Below are 26,898 nucleotides of genomic sequence, written 5' to 3'. Positions count from 1 at the left end.
ATTGAACACAATACTGAAAGTGCAGTCACACCATGGAGCAATACAATGGCATTATAACATCCTCACACCTGTTCTCCATACCATTCCTAATAATACCCAACATTCTATTCGCTTTCCTAGCCGCAGCAGCACACTGAGCAGAAGGTTTCAGTGTATTATTAAAACAAGATTACAGAGCACATCCAAGGACATGGATTACTGAGACCAGGTGCCATTCACACGTGTAAGTGCATCTGTTCTGTAACAGTGGCCAAGCACCTAGCAGAAACCCAAATTGTGCAAACACGCCATACTACAAATCCCAGGTCAAGCAGTTGCTTCCCAGGTCTGTCTCAATAGCAGGCTATGGACTTTTCCGCCAATATATTTAGTATTTGAACTTATATTCATTACAAAATATGTTTGAAATGCACATTTTTCAGAATGTTCACAACACTTCAGTAAAGGACAATTTTTTTTGGTGTATGAATGAGGGTAAAATGTAACTTTTTGTATATAAAAATGCCAATTCACACACAAAGGAGCTCTTATAAAATTTAGGCAACTCCTAAAAGTAAGCCCAATGCAAGCTGGCATGCACTTGTACAGTAGGCACAATGGTGAAGCCATGAATTTACACATGTACAATATATCCTTGTGCAAGTGCAAAGCACACAGCAACATTTAAGTAGGCATAATTTCTGAACCTTCAATCAACTGTAGGTGTTTCTGCAGGATTTGTGCTAGTTTTTTTTTTTTTATAGACACAAGCATCTTCCTGCCCTATTAGCCCGGCACCTCATTGTAAAAAGAGATGCGCATATGGTTTTGTAATATTTATCCAGTGGTTTATCATATTCTAGTTTCAGGAACATGCTGGTTTCCTCATTGTTCAGTTATGGTTTCTCACATGTTGGTAAACTACAGTATATGACAGACTCCTGTTTTATATATATACATATATCCATGTTTATTGTCAACCAGCCAGTAGAGAAATGAACCAGTCAGAGGTAACAGTGTCTCAGTAAAAGGGCAAGGAATGCATTTCACACTTTGAAAGAAAAACCTATAAAAATTAAAAATTTTACAGTTTTCTTGTACCAGCTGTACTGAATTGAAATAACTTTTTGAGGACACAGTTTCCAAATACTATAAAGATTCAAATGTAGTTTAAATTAGTAGGGGAAGGAGGACTAAGGCCTTGATGCTCAAAAACAAATGTGGGCACTAGAGGCCATTAGCACCATACTAGCGCCTGCATTTGTCACCACAGAATACCGAAAGCCAATGAGCGTGTGAAACAATGAGAACGCAAATCAGCACACTCCCTGTTATTCCCCATTGCTCAGCTGACAGTGCACCAAACAAGGGCACTCTTGCCGCTGAAAATCCTACACCTGTTTGGAGCAAGGACTGTTTGCGATGAGGAACAGGAGCAAATGCATTAGTATGCAAAAAAAAAAAATGTTAAGAAGCCAATGTTTTATGATGACCATCTTATGCCTAGAGGTTGCACAGATCAAATCTCAACACATTGTTTTTCAAAGGTTTGCCTCCATCAGCAATACACATTTATTTGGATTGGAAGCTAAAGACTAAATTACCTGTGGTGCTTGAATGTATTTCTTTCTTTCTGATTTACTCATTTTAGAGGGTTTTTTTTTTTTGTCTTACATTTTGCAAAGGCTCAAGCTTCGGCAGAGAACATGCAGGAAAGCTTGCCTTTTTTTTTTTTTTTTAAATAGCTCTCCCAACCGGCATTTCTTCCTCCTTCTCCCCCCCCCCCCCCTTCCCTCTGGCATTCTGGACTTGTGTTGAAGAACTGTGCTTAATGCACAACTCTTCAGAGCATGCACCACTGTCCTCCTGACGAACCCTAATGCTCAACGCAAATGTGCCTAAGTCTGCATGTCATTAGCAAGTTCCTTTGCTGCGCTGTTGTGGAGGTATTTTTCCTACGCTGCTTAGTACAGTGCCAGAGATTTGAGTATCTGCATATAAGACAGTACAAAGCACACACCCTATCAGGACTTCCATCAAGCTCATATGTGGTTAAGGAAGCAAAGTCCTGATTCATTTTTGAACAGGTAATGTAGACAAAAGGACACATTTTTATTCCGAAACTACTGTGTAGGAGGAGGAGGAGGAAGAGGGTGGGTCTGTCTACCAATCAATGGAGGAGACTGTTCACCATGTTAAAAAGACAGTATTACAAAAAAGGTTGTCTGTCTTCTTCCTTGACAGGTCCCTCTCTGGCTGTGAAAGCATCAACTCAGATGCAAAAATCATGTGCTTATGTCCAATTCTTACAAGTCAGTCAGCGTAACAAAAGTGGTGGAACTCTTTGCTTCACTTCTTTTTCTTCTTCCCCTTTTTGCTTCCTTCTCCCTGTTGTACGCTTTGCTCCCCACCTCCTGCTTTCTGCGTCCTTGTCTTTAGTCTTGGAATCATCTCTGCTATGTAAAGCATGACAGATTTACCTATGAATGACAAAATGCAACAAATTCAGGAGCTATTAATAGAACACAAACCCCTTTTAGGAAAAGGATAAAAGTATAGAAAAAAATCAATCCTGCAACCAGTGTTGGTTTTTTTTTTTTTTGTGTCAACATTTTTCATTGATTTCACCTGGTAACACATCCATTAGAGTACATACATAAGTTGTAAAACTGTCGTTCTTATGTACATTAATCTTAAGTTGCTATCATCAGTTTTTGTTTTTATAACAGTACCCTCTCTTATCCCCCCTCCCCCTTACTACCTTCACTTTTGCCATGCACACTGAAAGAAACAATAGCATGTTACATTAAACTGAAACCGTAATTTCCAATAGTAACACCGTACGTTATTCCGTGATTGAACTCCTTGTTACTATCATTCCCCCTCCCCCCCCTTTCTTTTTAAATACTCCATACTCATTCGTAATCCCTTCATGGTCTAGTCATAGCCATCCTCTTCATTTTCCTATATTTAATGTGTTGGTGAAGGTACACTGCCTTACTGGTGCTTCTTAATGCTCCAGGTACCATTATCCTCTCTGTCTATTGTATTGCCTGTCCACTCACCCCCACCAGTGTTGATGTTTATAAAGTGTTACCCTCTAATAAGGATTTTCACAACGTGGAACTTTATAAAAATCAGCACATTTCCTATGTTGCATCAGTTTCCATTTCTAATTAGGGGTCTGGTATTTTTCAAGACCGAAACTTCTTTCCTATCAAGTAGGATAGCAATCCGTATAGGTTCAAAGATCTCTGAACTAAACACGAAGGGACTCGTCTTTCCTGACATATCGAGTATAACTTGCTTTGAACCTATACCAGACCCCTGACGCAGGCACTAGGCACCAAAACAGTTGTTAATAAAGAATCGTGTCCCATTTTCCTAAGTCTCTTGGTGCTTCTGTGGTTTTCTGTACTTGTTTGTACTTTGGACCCTCTTGGTACTGTTTTTTATTAATAAAATGCGACATTCAGCATGGAGACAGTGTCCTTACAAGTGTATAGATACTATCCTTCCAATTCTAACCTTTGTGCAGGGTGGACTACTGGCAGCCTGCCACTGAATTTTATGCGGTCCGCGAGACCATAGGAAGCATAATTAACCAGAGTTTTGACCATTTTAAATGCTGTATTTCGCAAAGATTTTCAGACCAGCCACTCTTGCAGTTTCTATTGTTTTCAGTTAAATTTGTACTTGTATATCAAAAAGGTCTATGGAGCTCTGTTCAGACAATACATTTGCATGCTAAGATTATAGAATTCTAGCATTTAGGCGTGTGAATGTCACATTCATATGTGGTATTCTATAATGTGAGCATGAAAGTTGCATAGTGAGTAACTGCAAGGGGGTGTTCACAAGAGGTGGTGTATGACATGCTCATTTCCCACCAAACAATTATGACCTTAGTTTATAGAACACTGTCATGTACAGGCTAAAGTGCCACAAGATTGAGGTGCATGCATTCACACCTGCCAGAGACATGGCCTAAGTGGGCACGTCTAAATGTTGGTTATGTAAACACCAACATGCGCTCATTTTCTATACCAGAACCTGGGTACCCACATGCTGTTACAAAGTTTGTGCTTTATAGAACTGCACCGTATCAGCTTGATTTCTGGCTGCCATACCCTGAGATGAACATGTTCCCCATGTACTGAGGTTGATAAATTTTTATAACAAACATACAACCCAGAGCTGGAAAAATTAAGAAAAATCATAAAAGATCTTCACCTCTACTCCAGGAGGATGAACTACTGAAAGAGATATTCCCATCCCCATCAGTGCTTCCTTTACGACAGCCACCCAACTTAAAACACAAGCTAATCAGAAGTAAACTCCCAACAGACTCAAAAAGAAGAGAATGGCACACATCCTTGCAATATATCCAGCTGCAAGCTATGCCAAAACATTTCACAGGACCCCACAGTCATTCACAAAGGAAAAATATTCAACATAAAAGAATCCTTTACATGCTCATCTTCCAATGTGGTATACATCATTCAGTGTAAAAAAAATGTAATGAAGGATGCTATATTGGACAAACAAGCCAGATGCTAAAGACAAGATTTAATTTACATAGACATCACATGAAGAATGCCAGTGCCAGCCAGGATTCCACCCCTGTGGGGCAGCACTTTACAAAACCAGAACACTGTACCAGTGATTTCATAGTAAGAATCCTGAAAGGTAACTAACACAATACAGGAACGCAATACCTTTGAAGTCAGAATGACTGAATATTTTGATACCAAACAGACAGGACTTAAAATGGGTTTTCTAGCCCATTATCCTACATAATAATTCTCACCTCCAACATTCTAAAGTAGCTGCCTGTGTCCGTGGCTCCTTCGGAGTTGCTAAGCTAGGCTCCGAAGTCAGGCTGACGTCACCGTTGCCATTATGCTGAGAAGGAGGTGGGGTGAGGCCTTCAGCAGTCAGCTGGCAAGGGAAGCCTCCAGTTGGCTGGGCTGTCGGAGGAGGAGCCTGGCTGCGAGGCTCTAACCCACAGAGTAGGAAGCGGGGCGAGAGCTCCAGCAGCCAGCTGGGCACGCAGCAAGCCCAGCTCCCAACAGGAATCCAGTGGCCAGAAAGAGAGGGTTGGGGCAGCTTACGGAGCGCTGGCTCTGACAAGATGGACGGTGCGAGGATTGGGGCGACAACCTGGGTGGCTGGAGGGGGTCCAGGTGAGACAGCAGGGTCGTTAGACATGGGTGGCTGCAGGGGGAGAGGAGCATCGCTGGACATGGGTGGCTGCAGGGGGGTCTTGAGACCAGAAAGGTGGGGGTGGAAGGGGGTCCTCAGACCATAAAGGGGGAAGGAGGAGGGCCCTGACAGAGGGGTTGTGGGGGGCAAACACTCTGTCTCTCTCTCTCACACACACACAATCTGTCTCTCATTCTCTCTCTCTGACACACACACACACACACCATCTCACACACACACTCTCTCAAACATAACCTTGCTAGCGCCCGTTTCATTTCTTACAGAAACGGGCCTTTACTAGTAAATCATAAAGTTGTATTGCTCTGTTTGTCACCCTTCTCTCACCTATCCACCCCCACCCTGTTAGACTATCACTGAAATGCTTTGGTGTTCCTATGCATATCTCCTATCCACCCCACCCTGTTAGACTCACTGAAATGCTTTGATGTTTCACTTATATATACTGTCATCTACTACATTTGCTTATTTCCGATCTGATGAAGAAGGGTAACCTTTGAAAGCTAATCAAGAAATGTATTAAGTTGTGTCCAATAAAAAAAGGTATCATCTTATTTTCTTTTCCATGTTTTATTTTATTTCTATTGATTACCTTTAAAAGTGGACTAACACAGCTACCACACCTCTCTACTATAATAAACAAACTTAATGCACCTCCTGGCTTCTACAGATCATGGTGGTTAACATTTTAAAAGAAAGGAATGCTATTCCATATGATAGGAAAGACCTAATAACAGTCACAAAAGGCAGTCATTCACCAAGATATACACACAGAAATATCTTCATATTAACAGTGTCCTAGTAAATTCTTATGTCCTCTCAAGAAAATCAAATGCCTGCTGAAAAAACAAACAAACCCTGAAGTTTAGTCTTAAACTTCATTAAATTCCTTACGTATATTTTTGGTATAGTATTCCATAAGGAAGGTGCTAGGCAAGAGAATGCTCTCTTACCCAGTCTCCCCTTACTCTAGTTGAGGGTACTACCATTCTAAAATCTTGCCTAGATCAGAGTGCCCTTCCTGGAATATATAAGGAACTGTCAAAGTACTTAAGTACAATGGTTTTAATTAATAAAAAGCCTTATGAGCTACAACAAGAATTTTAAAAGAAACTCTAAATTTAATAGATAACCAATGATAATAAACAAGGAAGTAACACAATCATATTTGTTCTTATATTCTAAGTATTTAACTGCCGCTTTTTGTGGAATTTGCAGTCTTTTAAAGTTGTTACCAGATAAGCCTGCATAAATCATATTTGCATAGTCTGATCTTGCTATCAACATTGCATGTAAAAGAGTATATATGTAACGCTTCTTTGTTAAAGAAATATTTTAAAGAACCTAATCGCCATATGATCACAAAACACTCTTTCAAAACTTTTATTGACCTGGTCTTCAAAAGGTGAAGTGCGAGTCAATGAGCACCAAAAAGTATCTAAACCATTCTACTGCGTTCATCAGGGTTCCAAACAATACTGGTATCAATAGTAGGCCTATTCTGACGTTCTGCAATCAAAACATATTCAGAACATGGGGGACAACAGGGACACAGAAATGGAAGATGGATGGTGAACATGGAAAGAAGTCAAATGGACAGGAGAACTTGGCAACTTAAGACAGAGAGAGGCAGAAATCAGAGCCTGAGACCAACATGATTTTAAAAAATACAATGACCAGACAACAAAAAAGTAGAAAAAAATAATTTTTATTTTCTATTATGTGATTAGAGTATGTCACATTTGAAATGCACAAGACATGGATGGGGGCCCTGGGCATAAACTGGAAAGGGGACCCCAAAGCCCACTACCAGGCTACACTTTCTTCACCTTTTATCAGGCTTGGGGCTCTCTGGTCAGAGGCCAAAGGCAGTTACACTAGTTGCACTCCCCTAACACCATCCCTGGCATGTGCCATCTTTATATTTTGCATAGTACAGGAATAAATACATCTCCTTCTATATCTCTGGTGTTATACTAAACAACTGTTTGAGGCTTGGGGACAGGGACTAATCTTGCGGGGACAAACTGTGTCCCCGTGCCACTCTCTAATTTCCATCTCTCTTGAGGCGAGGGATCAGATGGTATTCCATACGGCTCCTCCTCTGAGAAATAATGTAGATGTGCACCTGATTCTCATGCGTGGTCCAGTCAGACTCCCTCTTGAGGATCAGGAGACTAGGTCTGCACCTGCCTCGATTTAGTGGAACAGTGTCCATGCTCTGAGGAGTGTCGACGTGCATCTCTTCCCTCAGACTCAGGAGAAGCTTCCTCCCTTGATGTCAGAGGGGGCACTGCCTGCTCAGGCCTTGGCTCAGACACCATGCAAGGTCGCAGTATCAATGTTCTGGACACCAGCATTGGTGGAGCCTCAGAGAGGGCGTGGCCATTCTGCTGAGGGAGAACGTACTCTCGATGTCAAAGCGGGAGCTCCTTGTAGCAACTGTGGCAGCTCCTCTCTGAGCATGCTCTGGAACTGCTCGAGGGCGAGCATCAGCAAAGGCATGGGAGCCTGGGCGGAAGCAGCCTGCTTAGGCACTGGTGCACCGGCGAATCAGCATCCACACCGGGGCTCCATCGGATGATGTCACCCACATGTGGGAATAACGCAGCCTGATTGTTCCCTGAGAATTTAGATTTTTAACTGAAGAAATTGTCTCCTCAGTTGGGTAGCTCTGGAGGCATCAGGAAAAAGATAGTTATCTTCTGGCCACAACATAGGAAAGCTTTCTTTGAAAGTAAGCTTTTAAAACTAAAAATTTATCTCTCTCAGTCAAATTTAACAAGTAATGTCTTAGAAGAAATAATATCTTGAGATATTTTTGAGCAGGGACTGTCTTTCTTCTATGTTTGTGCAGCGCTGCGTACGCTTTGTAGCGCTATAAAAATGGTAAATAGTAGTAGTAGTAGATATTTCCAGAAATTGGGTCCGATTAGTTTGTACTTCCTTAGTGGAAGCAGGACCTAAACCAGTAATATAATACAACTTTGACAATAATAATAATGGGTGAAAATAGTTTGTATTTCCTTAGTGGAAGCAGGACCTAAACCAGTAATATAATACAACTTTGACAATAATATATTATCCATATCAGGTAACTGCAAAATTTAAGGCTGTTCGTAAACAAAATCTCTGGTGAAAAAAATCAGTTTTTGGAAAGGTCAACAACCTAAGGTTCTTCGTCTTTAGACAATTCTCCAAATATTCTACATGCCAATAAAGGAGCAAACTATCCTTAACTCACTGCTCCTAAAGCTTGCACACGTGTTTCCTCAATCTTTAAGTCTACCAATCCACTTATCCCATTTTCTCAGCTGTTCCATGTGAAAAACTTAATCTGGTCAGTCATGCCCTTCAGCAATAAGCAATTATTAGAAAGTAAAGTCCAAATATCCCTTAAAGTAATCTCAGCAGTTGCTGTGGGGATACTCAAAGTTACAGCTGAGTTCACTGAGGAATAGTACTCACCAGGAGAGGAGAAGAGATATGCTTAACCATAAGACCATGTACCACTGCTGAAGGTGTTGAAGCAGCCTTTACCAACTTTCCTCTTCACCATTTTGATGGAAGAGCACAAAGCTCTTGGCACACAAAGATGGCAACAAAAGGAGGGGGGGGGGTGATCTTCTTTAGTCTCACGTCCCTTAGGTCACGGCCACAGTGAAGAAAGGCTCCAGAAATGAGCAGCCATTGTTGACATCCAGGTAGGGGGCATGGTTTCCCGTCATGTGATGGAACAGGAACTCAGCCATCTCAAAGATGCTGCACCAAGTCAGCTCCAATCCTGGAGTGCAGGAAGGCTCCAGATATTGGCAGCCATTGACGACATCCAGGAACGAGGCATGGCTTAACGCCATGAGATGGAACAGGAACTCAGCCCTACCCTGCAAGATGCTGCTGCGGTTCACTCCTCCCAAGCCCCAAGTTAGCTCCCTTCCAACTATTCTTTCAATAATTCCTCTCCCAAGTCTTCTTCCCATTTTTGCACACACTTCAATTTTTAAAAGTTATCTTGCAAAATGTTACACATTTTGTGATAGTTACTTTATGTTGCTGCTAGCTTATCCAAGGTTTTTCAAATGGTACGTAGGTTATTCCTAAAAGCTGCCCCATCTCCCTACCCACTCCAAAGTAATGCTGCATCTGTTACACCAGGAAAAAGTCTGAAGAACATTATAACATTGTGCCACAATTACTCAGTCCATTACTGATTAATTGTGCAATATTTTCTGCTTTTAAGTATAACTAGTTGATACCTAATGAAATGCACCCACGAAAAAAACTCTACAACCCCTCTTCCTCTAGGCCCCGCAGTCATGTTTACAATGAGACTGGTACACCAAGGTCTTCCTTCACTGGGTCACTGGACCTCATGGCTCCTCCAGTACAGCTTGGAGAAGACAGTGCTCCCTTCCTCTGCTGCTACTCTGGTGCAGCCACACACACGTTCCTCACTCTGCTGAACTCTAAGCCAATGTCCAGAACGGCACTAATGCATGCAAAACTGGCCTACCCAGGGCAGCAGAATTCAGGAGCTAGTGGTACAATACAGAAGCAGACCTTTGAGTAACCCATATACTTAAGGCCTGTTATGTTCCACCCCTTGCTAAGAGGAAGTTTGTATGGGGTGGGGGTAGGCATGTAGTAGGCCTTGAGCATGCACTGGGTTTTCTTTTGGTGCAGCCTTGGCAGAGGACAGAGGTAAGGAAGTGAAGGAGACACCTTAGGGGGTATCTTAGCTTAAGCATTAGATACTCCTTGACCACCCCATAACACACACATGGGGAACACCACTCTCCAGTTGGCAGGTCCTGAGTATAAAAACTAATATTTCACTGTTAAAGTGGTACATGTCAGTAAAGTATTACTGTGAAAACTGAAACTAGTTCCCTGTAGTTCTGTAGAAAATGTTGCAGATCTCACTTTTTTACTTTGGAACTGCAGGAAACCAGAAGCCTAACTACTGTTACATAGCCTCCTGCACACTTCTACCTACACATGGCACCCCCCTCCTCTCAGGCTGCATCACACTTAGTTCTGGATGGTTAAGTCAGTACACAGCTAGAACCGTAGACAAAAAAAAAATTTTTTTTTGCATGTGAACCTTTCTAGTGAGAATTATTCAAAGTGACAGAATTTGGACAAGAACAAAAAGCCACCTCCATATACTTTTTGTGCATAAGGACTTCTCAATAAATCATGTGTGTATCATACTAAAGACATTTACTTTTGCACAGGGAAGATCAAGAGACTCCAAGACCAAACTTCCATAATACAAAAATGTCTGACTTACGTGTAGGAAATTGTGCTAGCAAAGGGCTACCATCCTCCTTCTTAAGCTGAACCCGCACTCTTCCCCGGAACTGTACATCCCGGTTCCACTCTCTGGGGAACATTTTATTCTGATTAAAAAAAAAAAAAAGGAAAAAAAATCGGTCTGAACAGTAAAGTTGGCAAGTTTGGCTAGGAGGAAGAAATGAGTGTGCATAAGTAACAGACACAGAACCTGTTCAGTACCTCTGTACATGCTGTCAACCCAGCCACCTTACACACATCTTCGATTTCAGCACATGTGGGGTTTGGAACAGCCTATTTGCAAAATAAAAAAAAATTGAGAATACAGATCAATATCCAAAGCTCTCAATTTTAAACCTTAGTAATTCCATTATCCCTTATTTATCCTAATTAGATTCTGTCGAGCAGGGACTGTCTCCATGTCCTGTGTACAGCACTGCGAACATCTAGTAGCACTATAGAAATAAGTAGTAGTAGTACTTAATTTTTGTATGACAAAGAAACAGAAGAACTTCATTAAGTCTGATGCATGTCATCCTTCCCCCCCCCTTATTGCTCAGTAGATTTGTCTGTCCCTGCTGGAGATCTAGATCCCTAAACCTTAGGATTATACAGTGGTTGCAAGCAGGTCTTGTGACTTCCGGTCATTTCTAATTTCAAACTACTCAAAAAAAAAAAAAAAAAGGTCAACATCCCTACAATTCTTTACCTTTTGTATAGCTTTGGAGGGGATAGGGGAGTAATCTTCCTACTAGTGACTAATTTGAACCTCACTGTGGGGACAAAACAGGACCTACATGTATAAGGCATTATCCTATATTGTGAACCTGACTTAGTGAACAGACTAAGGTCAGTGTCAGTCCTTATGCACAGGCCTCAAAGCAAGCACGCTGCTGACACACCAAGAATAGTGAGGCACAAAAATAATTGCAAACAACAACTTTGTTTATCGAGCTGGGAACATCATGGTCAAAAGAAAAACAATTTTGGTTTCTAAAGCTGGACCTTTGGGCCTCAAAGACATAACAATGGAAAGTCCCAGTTCTGTTATTCTGGACAGTATGACTCTCTAAACCCTTTGGGGTGTTATCAATGACAGTTCGTGTGAGAGCTGTCAGCAGCCACATCATGGTAACATCTGAGGCTTGTTAATAGTGGCTCACCAACTGCCTCGAGAGAAAGAGACCCTACAGCCAGCCTGCCTTCGTCTACCACATCCTGAGTGAGAGAGCTGTCATCAAGTCAGGTCGTTTCTGTTTCTTCACCAAGTGCCCTTGGAGATTTAAACCTAGTCCTGAAATCAGTTAGGACAGATGTGTGCATTCTCTATTCTGACTTGACAAGTACATAAATACTCAGTACTTGGTCATCATTTTGGGTAATCTAGTACAAGTACACTGTTTCTGGTTTACACTGTTTTACTGCTACCAAAAAACAAATCTGCTTTTATTTTTATAAAACATCTGAGCCTTGTGTCTTTATCAGTACTTCTGGGCTATAAGAATTTGGATCTGAGCTGAGTGGGACGTTCTAAATAACCAGAATACTAGCTTTAATATTTTTCCCCATCTTTCACACGTTCCCTGATAATCTAACCTCTGTAGCAGGTAAGTTATTTTCAGTATGTGGTTAGTTAACGCACCATGGGCAGTGTTACTTTGATCCATACTGGTGGGCTTCATTTTCAAACTGTAAACTTCAAATAATCTAGACGGCCTCCCACACCTGTTATCAATCTCTCTGGTGCCCCAGGTTAAACAAGTCTGCTAATTATAGTTTCAATTATAAGAAAATACACATGAACAGGAGGGGACCCAGGGCACCCTACACTTATGCTATTCACTGCCTATTTTCAGATTGGCTACAAAGACAAACTTGCCAATTGGTTTAATATACCACATGAAGCATGCACCTCAGAAACTGGACTTGAAAGTGCAACTGATATAAGGGTGAAAGGAGACTGAAAATTTCTAATTTAAAAATCACTCTCTAAAGGTTTGTTGGCAGCTAGGAAAATGGCAGATACCTGCCTGCACAGAAACAGCTAGTGCCACATTACTACTACTAATCATTTCTATAGCACTACTAGATGTACACAGTGCTGTATACATTACTAGCAAAAAAAAGCCCGTTTCTCATTGAAATGAAACGGGCGCTAGCAAGGTAATCACCTTCTGCCATTAATGTTTTTAAGGGAAGTTCCAGGGTCCCCCCTCCCTCCCAGTTCCAGGGTCCCCCCCCTCCCTCCCTTCCAGTTCCAGGCCCCCTCCCTCCGAATTTTAAAAGCCATCCTGACTTACCTCATCGGGGTTACGGCGGCCGGCAGCAATGGTAAAAAGCGTGCAGGCTCGCCACTTACTTCAGTTTTCCCTTCTCTGTCTCTCAGCTCTGGTCCCGCCCTCATTGCTTATTTCCACAAGGGCGGAACCAGAGCTGAGAGACAGAGAAGGGAAAACTGAAGTGCCGAGCCTGCACGCTTTTTACCGTGTGAGGTAAATCAGGATGACTTTTAAAATTCGGAGGGAGGGGGCCTGGAACTGGAAGGGAGGGAGGAAACAAACTTCCGGTGGGTGATTATATGCAGCCTTCCCTTCCCTCCGAAGGAGGGCACTGAGAGCGAGTGCGAGGCCTGTGGTTGGTCCCTGCTCCTTCTGACGTCGCGTTTCTTTCCCTGGCAACTATACAGAGTTCCCTCGAGGGCGGGACAGTGATTGGGAGTGCGATTACGAACCCTACACGGCTTCACTGCCACGGAGTCAGCTTCAGAACGTTGGAGGTGCGAATTATTATATTAGATATGCAGGTACTTTCTCTGTCCCTAGAGGGCTCACAATCTAAGTCTTGGTAGCTGGGGCAATGGAGGGTTAAGTGACTTGCCCAATGTCACAAGGAGCTGCAGTAGGAATTGAACCCAGGCTGCCAGGATCAAAATCTGCTGCACTAACCATTAGACCACTCCTCCACTCCCTCCCTTCATGTACTTAAATAAAGGTACATCTAAGACAATTATCTTGTTACGCAAAAGCCACAGCAACAAAAAGATATCCAACCTGCGTACTTAGCTTACTACAAATATTCATTAATTTTCTCTTACTTTCTCTACAGGTATTCTTCTTCCTTCTGCTATTGTTTTCTTGTTATTTATATATGCTGGATAAATGCAAATGAACCTACAAATAAAGAAGAGAAACACATATTAAAAAGATTACGGTACACTGGTAGGTGTGCAGCAACACATTACAAAATAACAGCCACCTAACTTTTTTTTTTTAAAACAGCACCACTCATGTTAACCTACCCCCCCCCCAACAGCAAAAAAAAAAAAGAATGAATGTCATACTAGATTGCAGAAAAAAAATTCCAATTTAACAAGATACTCACATATCTTTACTTTTAAAGCTTAAACCATGTTATACCAATTAACTGAACAAGTGTTCCATTCACACATGGCAAGAGCTTTATTTGCACTAAAGTTATAACAAATAGCAGCCTCTATAGCTAGTAGAACACACAGTTCAGTCACTTGTGTAAAAAAATGAAAAAAAAAAAAAAAAAAGTTACAACTTCAGAACGCCCAGCTGTTGTCCAAACATCAAAGCCAAAAATCCCATAAGCAGACCAACACAGCCAAAAACTTGCAGGAGACTAAGCCATCCCTTCAGGTAGGCAGCTACAGCCATTCCTGTACACACAATTCTTTAGGAAATCAGAAGTCAGATTCATATTTAAGAGCTACCAGTTAACAAGACACAAATGCATAGAATACTTATACTCGGTATCCTTAGCCCCCATGATTCCACAGCAAGGACTGTAAAACCCATCCTTTCCCAAGGAATTCACTATTCTGAGTTAGTTAATTATTTTTTACTAGTAAAAAAGCCCCGTTTCTGATGCAAATGAAACGGGGGCTAGCAATGTTTTCTTCTGTGTGCATGTGGGAGTGTGTGTGTCCCTGCCCTCTGGCCTCTCTCCCCCTCCCCCCTCTGAGTCCTTCACTGTTACAGAGCCAGCAATTTGATTTCATGCTCTGCTGTTTTCCTTCACTGACTATTTGTGTTACAGAGAGGGCGGGGCAGACACTCATGGGGAAACTGGATATCTCTCCCCCTTCACACTTCCGGCTGGAGGCTTCATAGAACGTTGGTGTTGCCTTTTATATAGAGAGATATTCCCCTAATTCCATTTACATAGTTCACAGCAGATTACAGAAAGCACACTAGACCATAAAAATATCTAGGATTTATCAAATACAGAACAAAAAAAAAACCTCAAAAAGAAAATTAAGCTAGCACCCTCTACTTTTTAGCCACATACTCAGAAAACAAAGTGCCGTCCAGGAGGCACTATGGTTTTCAGTGTTCTCTATCTCCCCCTGCTGGTAGGTGGCCACAACCCATTCGTAATGGATTCATCTGCTGCTGATGACGAGGAAGTAGAACTCTCCAAAGTTTGGCTGCCGCCTGATAAACAAACTTGTAAAATATTTCATCATGAGAATGACCTTAGGACTTGGAAAATCAAACAAGAGAAACTTGCAGATGTTATATGATGTTTGACCTAACGTCAAATAGAGGCACTAATTCCTAACAATTTTCCATTTAAAAAACACCCTAGTTTAAAAGTTATCCTCGCCTCAATAGGAAGCCAATAAAGCTTTCTAAAACAGACCAAGTCTATCAAAAGGACTAAATCAGATGAATCACAACATTGACTCGTCTGCAATTTTTACAATAAACAAGTAAATAACATTACAGTAGTCCAACCTACTAAGAATCAGTGATTGGACTATGAAGCAAAACTGATCAGCTGATAAGAATTTACAAATACCCCTCAATTTTCACATGATATGAAAAGACTTCTTAATGAGAGAATTTAACTAAGGCTCCAAAGTCAGTTTGTTATCCAAGCACTGCCACTTGCTGCTGCCCACCTGATCTCCTTCCTAGCATCTTGAAACCCTACCTGCTGCTCTCCTGTGGGAGTTATCCCAGGTTATCTTACATTAGAAACTAAAGGATAACAGCAACAGCACAGTGCTTCAGGATGTGTCTTCTTCCTATGCAGCCCAGGGGCAGTGTGTAATGCTTTGAATCATGTTGCACTATAGCACATCCTATGGTTCACTGTGAAAACTAACATATCAATTAGGGCTGTGGAGTCAGAAGCAGTTTTAATGGAGATGGAGTGGGTAAAAACGTACCAATTCCAGTTTCAAAATAAAAGCTTATATTACGGAGGGCGAAGGGGGGAGAGAATCAAGATGGCTGCTGCACCAGTCGGTTATTGAGATGCTCTGAGTGACCTGGGGCCGAAAGTTTTTTCCTGAATTCAATATGCCTCATACCAAACGTAAAGGAGTTTTGAGGGTAGTGCCTCCACCTACCTCAACCTCCTTACCGGTTCAGACGGCGCTCGAGCGTTTCTTCCCTGGTGCTCCCAGACTTCTACAGGGAGTGGATCCCATTGCGGTGGATTCCGGGGAAGTGGATCCCCTGCCGGGAGAGGAAGTCTCCCTGTCCCCACCATCGGCTTCGCTGGTCCCTCCTAGCCCGGCGTCGCAGGTGCCCCTGGCGAGAAACCCCATCGATACGGACGACGCATCGATGAGGGCGTCTGGTGAGGACCCAGGCAGGCAACCGACGGCTTGGGGTGCTGGGGGAAGTATCCCCGTTACAGTGCAGACCTCGGAGGTGACACTGAAAACTCTTAAGGTGATGTTGGGCCAGATTACTAACACACTCCAGAAGACGTCAGGTGATGTACTAAACCTTAATACTAAATTTGAGGAAATGAAAAAGACAGTTGATAGTTTAAATGACTTTAAAAATGTAGTTTCTAAAGACTCTTTGGATATTCGACATAAGATTGAACAAATTGAGAATTTCAACAGGTGCCTTAACCTCCGTCTCTTCAACTTTCCTATAGTAGCTGGGGAAACTCTGATAGATACCTTTCGAAAATATTTGGTAGAAATTTTACATATTCCTGCAGAGGCAATACCCCCATTAAATAAAATTTACTTCATTCCTAAATCCAGAGACGGAGCCCAAGGCCCTGGAAAAGATACTCCTGATTTACAAAATCTCTCAGACATGGAAATGAAAACGGTAACAGAATTCAAGCACACATGGGATAAACATAAAGGAATCCTGTTCAGAAGGAATGGATCCTAAGGAGCTTAGCCGAGATTGGGTGGCAGAGCCGGTGGTGGGAGGCGGGGACAGTGCTGGGCAGACTTATACGGTCTGTGCCAGAACCGGTGGTGGGAAGCAGGGCAGACTTACACGGTCTGTGCCCTGAAAAGGACAGGTACAAATCAAGGTAAGGTATACACAAAAAGTAGCACATATGAGTTTATCTTGTTGGGCAGACTAGATGGACCATGCAGGTCTTTTTCTGCCGTCATCTACGTTACTATTTTGGAATCCTCAGATATAATACTACACAGAGCCACTGTGATTGCTGCAATGGTTTTTGAGCAAGATTACAATACTATATTTTAAAAATCTAAAAGCTAATTTCCAAGCCTCTAAGATTTGGATGTACCCAGACGTCACTAAATAGACAACAAAAAAGGAAACAGTTTCTTGCATTGAAACAGACGACTATAGACATTGGTGCCACTTTTTTTTTGGCATATCCATGCAAGTGTGTAGTAAAACTGGGTCAAAGTACACTTTCTTTTCACCGGAACAACTGAAAGTGTTTTGGGAATTGAAAAAAAGTGAAATAAATTGACTCTGGAAAGGCAGGTTTTTTTTCTTAGTTTAGTTTGATTAAATTCCTATAATACTTCCCTAACTCTTTTCTCTCCACTCCTATTTGAGTTCTAAGGAAGGTTAATAACATTATTTGAAAAACATTCTAAAGTAAAAAATTTCTTCTTAAGTTTTATGAAAATGTTGTAAACTGATATGAACATGAATGTTTATAATTTCTTTTTTTTTTTTTCTTTACCTGTTTTTCTAAAACAAGGTAATCCTTGTAAATTGTAATTAAAAGCATAAATAAAGTTTAAAAAAAAGCTTAACATATAAACGGCGAGTGACCGTACTCACTCGCAAATGCGCAGTAGAGACCTTCTCTGCCCCGCCCCGTCAATACGTGATGACGGGGGGCGGAACACAGAGGGTCTGTACTGCGCATTGCTGAGGGAGGGACACCGCCGTCTAATGCTCCCCCCACCCGAGTCGCCGCCGCCACCCACCTTCTACCCGGTCGGGCCCTCGCTCCACTATTGAAACAGCGAGGGTCCGGGAACGCAGCACTGAGCTCTGCTGAGCTGCCGACATCGCCCTTCCTTCTTCTTCTCTGCCTCTGTCCCGCCCTCGACGACGTTACGTCACACGAGGGCGGGACAGGCAGAGAAGAAGAACGAAGGCCGACGTCGGCAGCTCAGCAGAGCTCAGTGCTGCGTTCCCGGACCCTCGCTGTTTCAATAGTGGAGCGAGGGCCCGGCCGGGTGGAAGGTGGGTGGTGACGGCTCGTGGGGGGGGGGGGGGGGGGGGCGCGAACTCGGAGGGGGAGGGGCAGCGGCGAACTCGGCAGTGGGGGCGGGCCTTTCAACCCCCCCTTCCTATAATAGCCCGTTTTTACGGGCTCAAAGTCTAGTATTACATAAGCTATGGAAAATTTATTATTTTATACTTATATAATTTGTTCAGGTTCTTTGTTCAAATGTCAAATATATTTTGCGGTTTATTAGTCCTAGTTTTGTAACAAATACGTTATGTTTTGGTAATTAACCAAATTTCTCAGATTTATTATATATAGGAGTTTGGTTCAAACAGTAGAAAAATGGTTTGGTGTAGTGACTCCACAGCTTTGATGTCAATGCACATGAAGATGCAAGCATGGAAGTGGGTGTGAGCCAAGGAAATAGATGGACATGACAGGAGGATAAGAAGCAAGAAGAGAACAGAAATACAGTGGATAACTGTAAACAAAAGGCAGCAGATAGGTAGCAAGCTGAAGCAGCAGTGGGGGTGGGGGGACCGAGGGGAGGGGGAAGCAGGGAGGGCACCACCACCATAGCACATGATGCAAATTGCCAGGACCAAGTGGCAGAGACACCAAAGCAGCATCACTGGGACCTATGTTTCTCTGAAGCACAGAAAAACGAAGTTAGTCACCTGTAGCTGATGTTCTGTGAGGACTGCAGGCCAAGTAGTCCCACAGTTGGGTGACATCATCCAATGGAGCCCAGTGCAGATGCTGACTAGCGAGAAGATTGTAGAAGTTTCTAGTGTCCCACTGCACATGCACTGATAACTTCCTACCTGACACTGAGCGTGGGTCCCTCAGTCAAGTAATACAGCTAAAGAATTCAACTCCAAAAGGGGAGGTGGAAGGTTCTGTGAGAATACTTGGCCTGCTGTCCTTGCAGAATACCTGCTACAGGTGAGTAACTTTGCTTTCTCCGAGGACAAAGGAGGCCAATTGTATTCTCACAGTTGGGAATCCCTAGCTAAAAGGCTCACAAAAACAAATTCTAGGACAACAGGGACGTGAAATATCAAGACCTTGAAGTCAGTCAACCTGAAAACTACATACATTCTAGTTGTGGAAGTGCAGCCTGCAACAGAATAAACCTGAGCCTAGGGCAGTGATGGGCAACCTTTTGAGCTTGGTGTGTCAAAATTCGCCAAAAATCAGAGCATAACTCGGGTGGTGTGTCGCTTTGAGAAAAAAAAAACAATTTCGCGATATTTATAGTTTAAATAACAAAAATGTATAATTGTAATCACTCCATCAGGCAGAAGGGAGGGGGTGGATATAATGGGCGACAATTCCACAGATTGATGAGAGAATTAGATCTGATTGATATATGGCGTTTGAAACATCCGGGCCGACGACAATTTACACACTATGCACACGTACAGGGGACATATGCGAGAATAGATGCCATTTGGGGAAGCAGGAATGAGTGGGGGGAAGTGCGAGAAGCAGAAATTGAAAATATCCATGCCTCTGATCATGCACCGGTATGGGTGAAGCTAGATGGGTTAGGGGAACAGGGGGGGAAGTCAAGTTTGGAGATTAAATGAATCCCTCTTAGATAAGGTCGAGGACTGCCAAGAAGTACGGCCCACCATTAAAGAGTACTTAGAAATAAATGATACAGGGGAAGTGTCAGAGGGGATCCTGTGGGACGCCCTTAAGGTGGTTGTGAGGGGGGTGCTCATACGTAAAGAAGCATACCTGAAAAAGAAGAGGGCAGCCCATGAGATGGAAGTGCGGCGTAACTTGGTGAGACTGGAAGCACTACATCAGAGGGAGGGTAAACCCCAGCAGCTACTAGAGCTTAAAAAGTGGAGGGGAGAGCTGCAAAAAATTCAGCTGAGAGCAATGGAATTCCATAGGCAGTTGCTACAACAGAGATTCTTTGAATTCAGCAATAAAGCGAGCGCAATGCTAGCCAGAGTGCTAAAGGATAGAAGGGTCCAAAACACGATTACTAAAATAAAGGGGCCAAAGGATTTGATGTTTCACCAAGATGGGGAAATTAGAGAGCAATTTGTAAAGTTTTATAAGACTTTATATAGCACGGAATCCACAGCCTCCAAAGGGGAAATCAGAGAATTCCTACAGAGCCTGAGTCTGCGGAGGGTAACAGCCCAACAGAGGGAGAAAATTGAAGCCACTGTGACCTTAAAGGAAGTAGTAAAAGTTATCAAAGGGCTGAAAGGGGGGAAATCCCCTGGGATGGATGGGTTCACGGCCAAATACTATAAGCTCTTTCATCAAGAGCTAGGGCCACTGTTGGTAAGATTGGGCAATGCTTGTTTTGTAGAAAAGGGCCTACCGCCAAGCATGCATGAAGCCGGGATATCGGTGCTCCTAAAACCTGGGAGAGATCCAACATTATGTGGCTCTTATCGCCCGATATCCTTGCTGAATGTAGACATAAAAATTCTAGCTAAACTTATGGCGGATAGATTGAGCGAGATATTGCCTTCTCTTATTCATGAAGATCAATCTGGCTTTATATGTGAAAGGCAAGTGGCGAATAACATTAGACGAACTCTTAACCTGATTTGGGGAGCGCAGAGAAGAGGGGACTCTATGACACTTCTCACAATAGACGCAGAAAAGGCGTTTGATAGAGTGGAATGGGAATACCTATGGGAAGTAATGTTAGAAATGGGGCTGGGTAGACCTTTTGTGGGGTGGGTGAAAGGGCTATATGAACACCCAGTGGCAAGAATTAAGGTAAATGGGGGATGGACTGGCATATTTAATATACAAAGAAGAACAAGACAGGGGTGTCCCCTATCCCGTTATTGTTTGCTATCTCTATTGAGCTTTTAGCTCAACAAATCCGGGGGCTTAAAGACGTAAAAGGGGTTCGGATGGGGGGGGGGGGGGGGGGGGGGGGGGGGCAAGAACACAAATTAGCCTTATTTGCAGATGATCTATTATTTTATATAGGTTCCTCAGGGAGTACCGTGCCAGTGCTTATTATAGAGTTGAATATGTTTGGAAGTATGTCCGGATTCAAAGTAAATTTTGATAAATCGGAACTTATGGGGATAATAGCAACAGAGCAGGAGGTGGAACAAATGAAGAGATCCATGTTCCGTTGGACCGACAGAAGTTTTCGTTACCTAGGTATACATATCCCAAGTGATCTTAATACATTATACCAGTTGAATTATGTACTGCTTATAGCGGCAATCAGAAGAGATCTAATCCAATGGAAGAAGGGATGGTTATCGTGGTGGGGCCGCATAGCGGCTGTAAAAATGAATATACTACCAAGGTTACTCTTCCTCTTTCAGACTCTCCCAATTGCTGTCCCTAAGGGGGAGTTACAGAAAATACAAACAGAGCTGGGGGAATTTGTATGGGGAGGTCACCCAGCTCGATTATCAAAGAAAATAATGTGGAAGACGATAGAGCAGGGAGGAAGAGGTATGCCAAATATTACCTGGTACTATTGGGCGGCGCAACTGAGGCAAATTGGGGTTTGCAGTAGTGTAGATTTATCTCCCGTAACGAGATTTGAACAGATTTTTGTCCAGGAGGGAAATCTAGATGCTTTGTTGTGGGGGTCTGCCCCAGATAACATGTATAGATCCCTGACCCCCTTTATTTCCCACTTACTTACAATATGGGGGAAGCTTAAGAAGAATTTGAGGGGGTTGCAGACCCGTTCCACCTATGCCTGGATAACTCAAGAACCAGGATTCCCTGGTGGGCGGGAGAACAACACATTCGCAACGTGGTTTGATAAAGGGCTGATAAGATTTCGTGAGCTCATAGAGGAGGGGAATCTTAAGAGCTTTGAAAAGCTACAACAAGAATATAATCTTCCACAGACTGACCTATATGCGGACTTACAAGTAAAGAATTACATGAGCAAAGAAAAGTGGTTCAAAGATAAAGGGTTGGAGAGTGAGAAGTTCGAAAATTTATGGGGAGGAATAGGAGAGGGTGGGAAAGGAATCTCAAAGCTATACGAGCACATAAGGGGCTCTGGGATGGTAAAGCTTTCTTATATGAGGGCTTGGGAACAAGATCTTAAAATGGAATTTAATGAGGGGCAATGGAGGAACATTTGCAAAGAGGTGAAAAAGGCATCAGTGTGTGTCCTAATTAAAGAAAATGCCTATAAGGTCCTGAGTTGCTGGTACTATACTCCAGACCGAATAAAGGCTATGAGGCATATTTTCAAAGCACTTAGCCTCCCAAAGTTCCATAGAAACCTATGGAACTTAGCCTCCCAAAGTGCTTTGAAAATATGCCTCTATGTATCCTAATGCCTCGGATACCTGTTGGAGGTGCGAGGAGGGGAAGGGAACATATTTTCATATATGGTGGGAATGCCCGAAGATACAGGAATTTTGGGAGTTAGTTACGGGTTACATATCACTAGCGGTAGGAATCCAATTTTCTTGTGAACCCAAATGGTGTTTACTAGGTTATGGAAAAAAGGGTGGGAAGAAATGGCATGGGCCTGGCGGCAGCAAAAACAACTATAGCATTGAAATGGAAGCAGAAGTTGGACCAACAGGGCAAGATTGGAAGGGTAAACTTCAGCTAATGATGGGACTGGAAAAGTTGACGGACAGACACAGGGGTCATTATAATCCGAATGCAGAAGAGTGGCTACATTTAGCAGAGGTTTGGAAAGATGATTAAGAGAGCAATAAACCTGGGGTATAAGATGCGGATGAGGAGGGGTGGGGGGGGGAGGGGGAGAAGGGAAGATGGAGGGAGGGGGATTGAGAGCTCAGGGAGCTCGGGGGGGGGGGGGGGGAATTTGGATGTGATATTGCTTGAATGTTGCTGTTTTTGAAATTTTCAAGGAGTATTTGTAGATGTTGTTATTCTGATATGTTAATAAAAAATTTTACAAATTACAAAAAAAAATGTATAATTGTAATATATAACTATTTAATAACCCAAAAACTAATTATTTAACTTACCTGCCGCTATTTCTAATGGCAGGAAACGGCACCCATGATTTATTCTCCCTTTTTGTTTTCCCTCTCTCATAACGAATTGCTACAAACAAGTAGTGAAAGGAGCATTATAAAAGCAATGGAAAGTGATTTCTTAGCTGGACCGGTATTTTTAGGAACTTCCCAAACAAGTGTGGAGCAGGAGCAGCAGTCAGTGTCCAAGCACAGCTGAGCTAAGGCTGCAACAGGATCAGAGAGGAAGAAAGCGGCCGCTGACCCGACTTTATTTGTCTGAAGAGAGCAGCAGCTGCCTGGGTTACTCGCACTCAGGTTCAACATTTAATCACAAAAATTGCCTCGAGCATCAGGCGTTTTTTTCACCTGGCTGAGCTACAACTGCAGTGAGCTGTGATTGGTTGTAGGGAGCCTGTCTGGCGCCTAAAAGGGTACTGCTAATTGGATGATTCTAACGAAGAGGACTGCTGGTTACCAAGGCTGCAAGGTGGGGCGGAGCAGGAGGGGGGGTTCCGACTCAGAGGGGGGTTCTGAAGCTGCAACAAGACCACCAATGCCCCTGTCGCCCCTGCCTAAGACCGGCCCTGGCAGTAAGAGCAGGTAGGCTGGGTTCTATTTGCTGCCGGCTTTCAACCCGCATGTCATCCAAAATGGCTACGCGTGTCATAGGTTCGCCATCATGCGCCTAGGGGATGGAGTTGGATTCTAGACACCAAACAAATTCTGCAGAACTGTTTTACTAAACTGGCTGTCACATCGAGTATCCTGCTCAAGGCAGTACTGAGAAGTGAATAAGTGAACAGAAGACAACGTTGCCATGGTGCTGACATTATAAGCCCTGACATGGCCCTTTAAAGTCAGTCCAGCCTGGGCATAAATAAAGGAGATGCAATCTTCTAGCCAATCAGAATTTGTGCAGTTGCACATGACTATCCCCATCCGGTTTGGGTCAAAAGAAACAAAAAGCTGGGTGGACTGTCTATGGGTTTTAGTCTGCTCCAGATAGAAGGATAACACACAACTGCAATCTAAGGTATGCAGGACACTTGACAGGATAGGAATGTGGTTTGAGGAAAAATGTTGGCAGAAAGACTGATTAAGAAGGAACTTTGATCCGGTACAAGGCCCTGAAGCTCATTGACTCTGCAAGCTGAAGTAACTATCACCAAAAATAAAACTTTCCAGGTCCAATACTTAGATGACAGACATCAAGTGGCTCAAAATGAGCTTTCATCAGCTGGGTGAGGACAACATTGAGATCTCATGACATGGTAGGAGATATGACAGGGGCTTTGTCAACAGCAAACCTCTCATGAAGCGAGTTACTAAAGGATGTACAAAGATGGGCTTATCTCCTACATGTTGATAGCATAGATTGCACCGAGATGAACCCTTACCAAGTTGTTTTTTAAACCAGAGGTACAGGAGGTATTCAGTAAGTTTTTGTGTAGGACAAGTGAGGGGATCTAATGTCTTCCCCTCACATCAGGCAGAAAACCTCCTCCACTTAAGAGAGCAACACCTCTTAGTGAAGTCTTTCTGGAAGTCAGAAAGACACACCCTCAGAGAAACCTAAGGACCCAAATTCTACAATCTCAACATCAAAGCCATGAGGGCCAGCGATTAGAGGTTGGGATGCAGAATGGATCCTTCATTTTGCACGATGAGGGTGGGAAAACAGTCCAATCTCCACATATCTTCAGAGGCTAACTCCAGAAGAGGGAACCAGATCTGCATCAACCAATAAAGGGGTGATTAGGATCATAGTTCCTTGGTCTTGCTTAGTTTCAGCAAAGTCTTCTCTACATTGGAGGATACACATACAGAAGACCTTCCCCCTAACAACGTAGGAGAAAGGCATCCAACACTACCTGCCATGTGATCTCAGCCTAGAACAGAACTGGGGGACTTTGTTGTTGAGATAAGTGGCAAAAAGATCCACTGAGGGAGTGCTCTCAGATAACCTTGAGGGCTATGTCCATGTTGAGAGACCACTTGTACGGTTGCAAAACTCTGCTCAGTCTGTCCGCCAGGCTACTCTCCTTGCCTGCTAGGTAAGTGGCTCGGACCATTGCGTGAAAGAAGGCCCACTGCCACATCCCCACTGCTTCCTGACACGAGTAATATCCCGTACCCCCCCTACTTGTTCACATAGAACGTTGCAACCTGGTTGTCCTTTTGAATGAGAATAATTTGGTTTTGTAGCCAATCTCTGAAAGCCTTTAGGGTGTTTATGACTCTTTGTAAATTACTTGCCATATGAGGGTATGTTGAAGATACTGCATTTCAATGTTTGATGTATGCATTATTCATGTCTCAGTTGGACTATGCTAATGAAAGCTTGGTTGGGTTACCTCAGCATCATTTGAGGAAACTTCAAGTCTTACAGAATGTGGACATTCATATTTTGGATAGGTTGGGTAACCAGGAGTATGTTACCCCACTTCTTATTCATTGTTACTGGTAAGCTTCAGAATACAATTAATTTTGGTCCTTGCACATAAGGCATATTATGATCAAGTATCATTGCCCTTGAGAGAATTAACATGTTATAACCCTGCTAGGGATTTACATTCTTCAGAATCCTTGTGTTTGGTTATTCCTGGGCTTAAAGTGTCTGGCTGAAGGGTACACATCAACAGGCATTTTCTATAGTGGCCCCTGTCCTTTGGAATAAGCTTCGCCTGAGGTTGAGGGTAGAATGTTGTTTGATGTGTTTTAACCAATTATTTAAAGCTTGTTTTCATTAGCTTTCTCTACTGTTAAGAAGTTATTTTATATTATATAATTTAGATATGGCTGCTCTGTGTACTTCCCTTTTTTAAAATTGTGTTTTATTGTAAACAGCTTTGATATTGTATTATGTAAGGCAATATATAAAGTGTTATAAACTAAAGAAGGCTTTCACAAAGTTGGGATTGATCTAATAATTTTTCATATGATAGCAAACTGAGAATATCTTAGGACTGATGTAAGAATACCAAACGTGTAGGAACCCTTCAGGCTTAAGGCTAGATACGTCCTCTCTAATGACTATCAATCTAATGGACAAATTACTTCAGTACAAACCTGAAAACCTGTGACTGGGGTGCCTCCAGGGCCAGGTTTGGGAGCCACCGTTCTACTCTGTTCCGGTGGTATTTTTATGGAGCAATTCAGAATAGCGGCGGAGTTTTGGTCATCGGCCCCTAAGCTTCTAACTCACGCTGAACACAATTTTTGCTCATCAATACAGTAACCTGTTATGCAAATTACTACCGCGTTAAAAAGAATGTGCTGTCAGAAAAAAAAACATGTACACAGCCTTTTCACCTCCTCTCCAGGTTTTTCTACTTTTTGTTTCTCCTCGAGACCCGAGAAGTAGAACTCCTGGCGACAAAAAAAAAAAAAAAAGGGGGGGGAGGAGACCTCTCCAAACTGTTGGAAGAGAGGCTGCTGTATGGCGGTGAGAGCTCAGTCTTCAAATCAGAAAAACAGGTGGACGGTCGACAGTGGACGCCCCCAAATAGACTCAAAAATAACCCCGCACTTGTACTACGCTTCTCTCTCAAATAAGATCCTCTAAAGAGAACACCTTACCGACTCAGCTCTGCCGAAGACTTGTACAACTGTGCCATGGCATCAGCCCCAGCAGCATTTACGGACGCTACTTCCGGCCGGGGCCGGGCATCCGAAAATCCCGTCTCGCGCTTCTTTCCCTGACGATGACGCATCCTGCAATCAGGAAACAAAAAAAAGCACACTCTTTGATTGGTGAAAATAAATATAGTAGGCCTTTACGCTAACGTGGCGTCACGACGTACACTACATGCGTAGTTTTTTTTTTTTTAAACCACTGACACGTCTACGGGGTTGGGCTAAAGCGGATTGAAGCAGAGTGGACGCTGGGAAAGCGAGTTCGTGGCAGGATGGAGCGGAGAAAAGCAGACACTTAGAAAGCCAAGGATGGATTAAGCGAAGCTTAGATAGGTGGGGAGAG

General features: G+C 43.0%; 1 protein-coding gene across 1 annotated transcript; it reads right to left on the bottom strand.

Moving 5' to 3' along the window:
- Positions 1-1,624: 1,624 nt before the first annotated feature.
- On the bottom strand, positions 1,625-26,647 carry SRP19 (signal recognition particle 19). Its single transcript, XM_030193486.1, has 5 exons — positions 26,499-26,647; positions 13,592-13,667; positions 10,720-10,791; positions 10,496-10,604; positions 1,625-2,459 (listed from the first exon to the last, which is right to left on the bottom strand). Exons 1-5 carry the CDS (start codon positions 26,630-26,632, stop codon positions 2,329-2,331), a joined length of 522 nt encoding a protein of 173 aa, XP_030049346.1. The 5' UTR covers positions 26,633-26,647; the 3' UTR covers positions 1,625-2,328.
- Between the last annotated feature and the right edge of the window lie 251 nt (positions 26,648-26,898).

The sequence above is a fragment of the Microcaecilia unicolor genome, chromosome 2 (assembly GCF_901765095.1).
Source record: "Microcaecilia unicolor chromosome 2, aMicUni1.1, whole genome shotgun sequence".
NCBI classification, from domain to species: Eukaryota; Metazoa; Chordata; class Amphibia; order Gymnophiona; family Siphonopidae; genus Microcaecilia; species Microcaecilia unicolor.
This window is presented reverse-complemented; position numbering and strand designations above follow the sequence as displayed.

Coding starts and splice junctions, on each gene's coding strand:
- SRP19 (XM_030193486.1), bottom strand. CDS start 26,632: ATGCGTCATCGTCAGGGAAAGAAGCGCGAGACGGGATTTTCGGATGCC. Junction 13,668..26,498: donor TCTTCGGCAGAGCTGAGTCG/GTAAGGTGTTCT, acceptor CTTTATTTGTAG/GTTCATTTGCATTTATCCAG. Junction 10,792..13,591: donor GAAGAATACCTGTAGAGAAA/GTAAGAGAAAAT, acceptor TTTTGCAAATAG/GCTGTTCCAAACCCCACATG.